Source organism: Magnolia sinica, chromosome 13 (genome assembly GCF_029962835.1).
Source record: "Magnolia sinica isolate HGM2019 chromosome 13, MsV1, whole genome shotgun sequence".
Lineage (NCBI taxonomy): Eukaryota > Viridiplantae > Streptophyta > Magnoliopsida > Magnoliales > Magnoliaceae > Magnolia > Magnolia sinica.
The window spans coordinates 18421549-18430321 of NC_080585.1; the positions used below are offsets into that span (position 1 = coordinate 18421549).

At 41.2% G+C, this 8773-nt stretch overlaps 1 protein-coding gene across 1 annotated transcript; it reads left to right on the forward strand.

Moving 5' to 3' along the window:
* The first annotated feature begins 2073 nt into the window (after positions 1-2073).
* LOC131223060 (uncharacterized) lies at positions 2074-8334 on the forward strand. Its single transcript, XM_058218348.1, has 4 exons — positions 2074-2193; positions 2649-5110; positions 6206-6350; positions 7240-8334. The coding sequence occupies exons 2-4, from the start codon at positions 2651-2653 to the stop codon at positions 7869-7871; spliced, it is 3237 nt and encodes a 1078-aa protein (XP_058074331.1). The 5' UTR covers positions 2074-2193; positions 2649-2650; the 3' UTR covers positions 7872-8334.
* Positions 8335-8773: the final 439 nt, after the last annotated feature.

Genomic DNA, 8773 nt, shown 5'->3' on the forward strand with positions numbered 1-8773 from the left:
AATAAAAAGCATGGATAAAACACATACATCATGTCCTATCAAATTTGTTTAGTACGCTATAATATTATGAAAATAACTATAAGGTCTACAGTAATGTATGGGATTTATTCACACCCTTTGTCATTTTGTCCTATCACTTTAAGGTACATGCTCAAAATTAAGCAGATCCAAGGTTCAAAAGGACCCCTACCATTGAAAGGTAGATAATGACACCTACCATTGAAACCTTTCTAAGGCCTTTGCTGATGGTTAATTGGCATCCAACCTCTTCATAAGGTCACGTACCACAAATATCAGCTTGATCCAAAACTTCTCTACTGAGCAAAAAAGATAATGAACGGTAAGTGTTTAATCCCCACCGTGTGGTCCACTTGAGTCCTATAACTGTCTATTTTTGGGCTTATATTCTAAAATGATATGGAAAATGAATGGATGGTGTGGATAAAGCCCATACATTACTGTGAAATCTCACACGCGTATAAGATCCTGGGCTCTATAAGTGTGCCAACGAAACACCGTTCAACTGCCTGTATTGATTCCACCATGCTGTGTGTATGCCATCCAATCCTCGCATCAAGTGAGCCCCACTGTAACGATGATGGAATGCCGAAAATCAGGCCCATCCAATCATCTTATGGGCCACACCATGTGAAAAAATTGGACAACAACAACCCCAAAAACCACTAAATTCACCTGGTGGCTCACCTAATGGTTGGATCGGCCTGATATACAAGGCATCCTAATTTCATCATAGGCCAACCCTTGTGGACGGTTTAGATTCCACATACACACCACTTCTAGAATAACCTTACTCTACTACATTTTCACAGGAACCCGCCCCTTATATTGAAAATATCAACGGTACTTAAAAAAAGGGCTATGATAGTTCACTACCATTTTAAAGTGGTGGTGACTCTTTTATCGTGCATATGGTAGAGTTGTACAGAGATCTAGGATATTCTTCGTGCAACCCATTGACATCGTCAACCAAGACCGTCCAAAATCGTTAGCCCGATTTTTAGTGGAGCATGGGCTGAAAATCGCTGGATGGTCCTAACCATCCATCTGGCAGCCACAAATGAACAGTTAAATTCATTTTTCAAGATTAGATGGTTGAGATCAACTGATCAGTGTGATTCTAGAGCTACACCTACAATGGGGCCTCTAATTTAAGCGGTCTGGATTGTTACACATACATCCACGAGTATACACACTCGTAGTTCATGCGTGTACATCTCTCTCAAACAGACACACAGTTCAATTCGGGGAGTTGATACTCCGGCTGCGTATGACACTTGATGCACAGCCACTCAGAAATTATACACGTGACGTAAACTAACTAAAACTAACCTATCAAGTTGTCAAAATCAATGTAACTGAGTCTCTTATAATAATTTCGTTGAAAAATTCTAACCTCTGATAGATGGACACCTGTTTCTCGTTAAAAACTTTCATTTTAGCCGTCCAATAGTTGTCCGCCAATCTGATATTCAGATAATCTAATAATCTCATGACACATGTAGACTACGACCCATAACTTAGACAGATTATTTTAAATTAATTGTATTCCAAGTTTGTAATTTTTAAGTGCATGCGTATCATCCATCACAGTCTGCCAGAGTAGCAAAGTGCTTCTCGGATTACAATGGGCAGATGATATGCTCAGTATACGCGGGTTAAGTCTCGCATGCTCTGTGTGCGTTCGCTTGATCGTGGTAAACGGTGGTGACTGATCCACATGCACATGGCACGTATTTGTATCGATCCCAAGCGTGCGAACCTGGTCCCTATTGTGGATAGAGCATGGCCCAAAAACCTCACCGACCAATCAACCTACACCATCCGATTATGCTTACTAAAATCTGAACCACTGAAAAAATACTAGTCTACAATCCCATTGACAGACACCAACCAGATGACTAAAATTATATGATCAGTTCAATTTCAAGTCATTTTCAACGGTCCCATGATTCAGACGGTCAGGATCGACGTCCATGCATCTCAGATTAATGGGGGACAAGTCACCACAATTTAACACAGTGCAAGCACTCACCAGATAGGATGCAACGGATCATGTATCAGTTATTTTCCATAGAAACCTCCCATCGTGGAAGGCCCTTTGTGGGTTTTTCTCAGATTACAATTTCCTCCACTCAATTTCCAATTTCATAACTGATATCCTTCATTTTTCAGGTGGGCCATTTTCTTTTCTTTTTTCCTTTTTTTTTTGTTTATTATTATTATTATTTGTTGGAACTATTGCAAAGGATCAGCTACAGATGACCTGTGATTAGAAATGCCAGAAATCAATCTGACAATGAAATTTCTAAATTATTTTTGCTTAAGGAAGAGAATCCAAACACACCCATCAACTCAAATTCGAAAAATCAATTAAAAAAACCAATCTTCTGTTTGTTGTCTACATCTACTACAGTTAGTTTTTTTTTTTTTTTGGCGCCAAATGATTTTTCATCTTCCTTTTGTTCTTCTTTGATTGAATGAATGTGAGTATTTTATAATCTTTTATGCACTTTTGCAATCAATCTTACGCAAGTTAGAAATATACAAGTGTTCGGAAAATTCCGTCGTCAGTAGAGATTTATATTCCGTGTAGCATCTGACCATTTCAATGGATTTTTCTGTTGTAGAAATGCCTCAAGACAATCTAAGATCAGCTGTCCACAGTTCATTGAAAAGGAGCGTTCATGTCGTAAATGAAGATTCAAATGAGACTGATCAATGCAGGACAGACAGAAAATCCAAGACTACTTCTACGATGGTGGGGCCCGTGGTCATTGAAAGGGGAATTATTAGGAAGGAGCCACATCCGTCTCTTAGAGCAAAGGAAGAGAAGAAGGCCACGGCCATGCCTTCATTTCAGCTGAAGCAGGTTTCACAAGGAGCTGATAAGCTGAATATGATGATTGATTCGTGGTCAAGGGGGATCGATTTGGACGGGCAGTCTGGACATATTGCAAGGGATCTTTTGAGGGGTGCTTTGGATCTCCAAGAGTCTCTGATCATGCTCGGAAAGCTGCAAGAAGCTTCAAAGATGGTGGCCCAGGCGAAGAGAAAGCAGGAGGTGAACATAGAAGAAGAAGAGGCTGGTGTCAGAGAAATGGGTTCGAATAGTTTCCGAAATGAAAATCACAAGAAGCTATTAGAGAAGCCACGGAGTTCTGTTGATGGGTCTTCAACGAATTATGTCAATCCATGGAACTCCGTTGATGAGTCTTCAAGGAATTGCATCAAGCCATGGAATTCTGTTGATGGGTCTGCAAGGAATGATGTCTATCCGTGGAATTCTGTTGATGGGTCTTCAAGGAATTGCATCAAGCCTCGTAATTCTGTTGATGGATCTTCAAGGAATGATGTGTATCCGTGGAATTCCGTTGATGGGTCTTCAAGGAATTGCATCAAGCCACGGAATTCTGTTGATGGGTCTTCAAGGAATGATGTCTATCTGTGGAATTCTGTTGATGAGTCTTCAAGGAATTATGTCGATCCATGGAACTCCGTTGATGGGTCTTCAAGGAATTGCATCAAGCCGCGGAATTCTTTTGATGGTTCTTCAAGGAATAATGTTGATCCACGGAACTCCATTGATGGGTCTTCAAGGAATTGCATTGAGCAGCGGAATTCTGTTGTTGGGTCTTCAGGGAATTTCATCAAGCCACGACATTCTGTTGATGGGTCTTCAAGGAATTGCATCGAGCAGCGGAATTCTGTTGTTGGGTCTTCAGGGAATTTCATCAAGCCACGACATTCTGTTGATGGGTCTTCAAGGAATTGCATCGAGCAGCGGAATTCTGTTGTTGGGTCTTCAGGGAATTTCGTCGAGCCGCGTAATTCTGTTGATGGGTCTTGCATTGAGGAACTCAGGAAAGTGATTAGAGACAGCCTCTACAGGCAAAACCTGCTGTCAATCCCTTCCGATGAACAGATGGTTTCTTCGAGCCGGTGGCAATTTGATTCGCTTTCAGATGGCCCGCCTGCAAGTTCGAGCCGATTGCTGACAGTTTCTCCGAATAGTGGATTCAAGAGTTCATGTAGCGATCAAAAGGTAAGGTCAAATGGTTCAATTTCCTTATCATCACCACGGAAGGAAGTGAAAACACCGAATTTAATTGCGAAGCTTATGGGTCTTGAGGACTTCTCATCACAAACAGCTCCTCCAAATAAAAAACCGGATACTAAAATGGCCTTGTATGGGCGCCAGCCCATCTTCAATATCGATATGCCGAAGGCGAGAAAGCCACAATTCAAAGATCAGATGTTAGATCCAGAGCATAAAACACTGAAGGAAGTCATTGAAGCCATGCAATTCAAAGGACTGCTAAAGAGTAACCATATTGAAGACCTTAAACTTCCATCACGACTCACAGGCACTTCCTCTCAACTGAAAAAACATGACAGTAAAGACTTCCACATGGAAACATTGGACAATGAATTGCCGCCTATTGTAATCATAAAACCACTCCGTTTTTCATGTTTGGAAGAGGAAAATTCAGAACCCAAACAGACACTAAACACATTGGTAGCCAAGGAATCAAAGATTAAGGAGTCCGCCGATCAAAATTCCAAGAAAATTGAATCCGTTTCTCTGAATTACAAGCAGCTGAAAACAGATGAAATCAAAGCAGGCAAGACTGAGATGCGGAAGCCATTGTCGGATAGAAGAAAATTATCGAAGGAATCCGATAGATTGATCAGTAAAGAAAATCAGAAGAACATAAAAACTACAGATGAACCTTCCAAAATGATCAAAGCTTCTGTTTCTCCAAACCAAAAGAAAAAGGAGGTGATCAAGATACCAAAGAAAGCTAAGGAGGTGCGAAATGCATTGTCAGAACAAAGAAAACCAGTGAAGGAGAACACGAAATCTGTGATAGAGTCAAAAACTCAGGTGAAGACAATCTCTACAAAGCCAAGACAGCCTGAAAACAGATTGATTCCAGTGAAGAATCACACTTCTGCCCAAAAGGCTGCATCTCAAAATTGTAAAACGACAAGCTCGGCGAAACCCAAATCGCAGAATTCCAATCAGACGACGAAAAGCAGGACAAAGATAGCAAAACCAGTAAGAGAATCCACATCCACAAATTCAGCTGTGAGTTTTCCTTGATTTATTATTATCTTCTATTGATTCAGGCCTAATAGCAAATTACATGAAACTTCAATTTCTTGAAACTGTATACCTTTCTGCATCGTAGCTATTTTGGATCTAGGATTCACAAAAAAAGAAAAGAAAAAGAGGACTTTTTCAGTTCCGTGCATGTCGGGCCCATGGTTTTGTGATCCATATTGTCAACTGATGGGCTACAAAGAGGATGGGGATGCCCTAAAAATTCTCTTAGATCAGAAGATGCTAGCTAATCAATCTGTGGCCTTTCCTGTTGAATGTGGACCATTCCTTGAACTTAGTGGGCCACCAGTCAAAGGGTTCGGATTGTCAAGTGATTGAACCTAGGGGGCTAACCATGGAGGGCCAATCAGATCAATGGGCCAGAACATCTTAGCATGAGTCCGACATGCATTTGATTTCATTCAAGTGTACATTTCTCATTCTTAGACATCATGAAAGATCAAGATGGCATGTCCAAGTGATCCATTTTAATCATTTCGATGGAGTAGAGTATTGCTCAAATGTCCTCATATATCAATGTTGTTAGTACAAAAACAGCACCTTGTACCTGAACGCTCTGGCAGAATGTGACTATCCATGCACATTGATATGGCCACCATCCAAATTGTGGGACCCAATAAAGATGGGGCATATACCCATGAGATCGATTGGATAATCATCACCTCCGATTAGCAGACACTTGCCTTTTGAATTTACATTTGCAAATACTTCTCCTTGTGATTTCCATCAGTAGGCAGAAATCATGCAGTCAGGATCACCTGTTTAGTGTAATATTTGGCTTATACCTCAACCACAACGGGGCCCACGATCTGGATGGTTTGAATTGAGGTATGTGCATACCTTGTGTACGGCGACTGTGAACATTCGTGTGGATCGTAGTGCCATATCCAATGATTGGGCATATTTTCACCTCATATCAGCAGCCATGGGCTGTGCTTCCAACACAAGTCTGTATAAGTCTTCTTCTTCTTTTTTCTTATTTATTTATTTATTTTTAAGCATGGTAAGCAATCCTTCAATAGATAGATCAGAAATATAATTGCATTATCTTTCATGCAGACTGAGAATAAGCGGTGCAAAGAAGATGACAAGGAAACTGATCCGACACATGAAATTGATTTTGATTCCACAACGACAAGAACTTTGCCTGCTGATCAACTTCCTATACAGACAGGGAAAGAGGACTCTGAAATTCATATAAAAGGTAATGCATTGTAGAGGCCTCGTTTGGATGCATTATTCATTCAAACTGCAAGTTGGCCCTTTGAGAGCCAGCCCATCAGTTTGGTTTTTCATCTCTTCTTGATTAAAACTGAATGTTTGCAATTCTACTCACCTGTGCATCCAAATGCAGCCTTGACAATGACGACTTGTGTCTCTACTCAAATTATAGTGATAAAAAACTGATGTTTTCAATTTTCCGGACTTGGGCATGTATGCATGCATGCGTCTTCACGTATGAACGCATCCATGACTGTATCCGTAAGCATGTGGATGTCTATATAGATTGTGCGGGAAAAGGCTAGAAAGTGAATCATCTAAGCCCCAAGTACCTCTTATTTCTTGAGAAAGTTCAAATCATGAAGAACACGTCAGCCTGCTAACTAGTTATGTAGAGGTGACCTTCCACAACCAGCTTCTTAGAGGGACAATGGCTGCCTAGGCCATGGAAGTTTGAGACAATAACAGGTCTATGATGCCCTCAGATGTTTTGGGCCACATGGAAGTTATACTGATGTATTCAAAGATTCTATAGCCTTGGCTGACATGCCCGGTAATCTTCTAAAATTTCATCAAGAACACATGGAGCTGTGTACTCTTAACGGCATGTAAATGTAGGTGAAGCAAATTGCCTAGGATAGGTTGATCTTCTTTGCATTCGTAGATCTAGACCCATGTTTACATTGTATGTATGTATGTACTTTTGCATGCATCTCTTATACGGGTATGACCATTTGTTCATCGGAACTGGACCTATGTATCCATATATCTATGTTCACGGATCCATTATTGTATTATCCATGCACCCTTTGGTATTATATATGCATGTAATTGTATCTGCATATGACGGGGGAATGCTTGATTGCTTGCAGATAACACTGGAAGCGAATGCAAGATCATACATGGGTCCATACAACGTGGAGGAAGAATTGATTCTTCAAAGGTAGCTGACCAAATCGCCGATAACAAAAATGCAATCAGCAAAACTGGCAGAGCTGATCTAAAACAGCTGCTTTTGAGTAGCCGGTCATTCCTCAACAGTGCAGAAGAGCTCTTTGATCTGCATATAAACCCAAACATGTTCTTTCAAACAAATGGTGTGGAAGGAGTTGGAATGAAGAGTGATAGGCCCCTGTTGGACTGTGCGAATGAGTTTATGACACACAAGAGCCGTCGAGTGGCCCATTGGAGCCATCCAATGGCATGGGTCCACATGTGTGGCCCGAAAGTTGATGTCACTTTGGATCCGTTGGTGGATGAACTGGTTGATGGGATTGAGAACTTGAGGCGTTGTGGTAAGGTTGGTGATAGGGCTGTTGGTACAAACGGTCTTTATTCAATGTTGGGGAGAGATCTTAGATGCAAGGGGCTGGTGGGGAATGGGGTTTGGGATTTGGGTTGGCTGAAGGGGTTTGCTGTAGAAGATGCTGATCAGGTCGTAGGTGAAGTGGAGAAGCATGTTTTGGATGTGCTGATTGAGGAGATTGTTATAAATTTAGCATAGAGAAATCAAACAGTTATGATTCATTGGGAGATGAATAGCACCCTGATGTGTCCAGTCCATGCAAGTGGGCCCTGCCTTGGATGGTTGGGGTGCCTAGAAAATCTTTGAGATGTGAGATCCAAATCCATTCTAAGGGGACTTCTGTTTTGGGGCACCCCCATTCAAGGTGGGCCTCATCAGATAAACATTCTGGATCACCACACCATGGGACCCACTCGTACTGACTGGGTACATCAGGACACTATTGGATAGCTACTTTCTACATGCTCTTTGGAAGCATGACTGATATTGATTAGCTATAGAACACTGGCTGTAAGTATGTATTTTAGTAAATCTGAATATTAGGTGCATTTGGGTTGTTTCAAACAACGTATCTCAAGCTGAGATCTGTTGTAAAGAATATTGTGCAAAGGGTATTTTCATGAATAAGAAAATGAAGTCAGCAACTGCACGTCACATGGTAGGTTTGATATAGATGTCGAATCATGTTATCTTAGAGCACGTTTGGATGCGCTATCAACTTGAATTGCAGTAATTGGTCTGCTGAAGTGTGAATGACCAAATTGCAATTTCCTTAGCATTCGCGTCATTGGCATGGGTTCCAGATTGCAATGATGGGTCTTTCAAGTTGGAGTTGAAAGAAACATCGCTGCAATCTGAGGCTACTTCCTTGTAATGAAATATGAATACAAAGAAAAGCCACAGACTTCTGTTGGTTTGAAGTTTGAACTGAATTTTTGCAATTCAATTCAACTGCACGTTCAAACATGGCCCTGTTGATCAGTATTTACAAGAACCAGTGCTGTCCATGGACCAGGGCTGACTGAGGAAAAGCAAAAATTTCAACAGAGCAGGACCCGCAAACCCAGGCAATCAGTTTTCTGGAACCAAACCATCTCAGG

Excerpts from the sequence above, each read along its gene's own strand:
- LOC131223060 (XM_058218348.1), top strand. The coding sequence starts at position 2,651 with ATGCCTCAAGACAATCTAAGATCAGCTGTCCACAGTTCATTGAAAAGG. Across the intron at positions 5,111-6,205 it reads CCACATCCACAAATTCAGCT|ACTGAGAATAAGCGGTGCAA; the intron begins GTGAGTTTTCCT and ends TCTTTCATGCAG. Across the intron at positions 6,351-7,239 it reads CTCTGAAATTCATATAAAAG|ATAACACTGGAAGCGAATGC; the intron begins GTAATGCATTGT and ends GATTGCTTGCAG.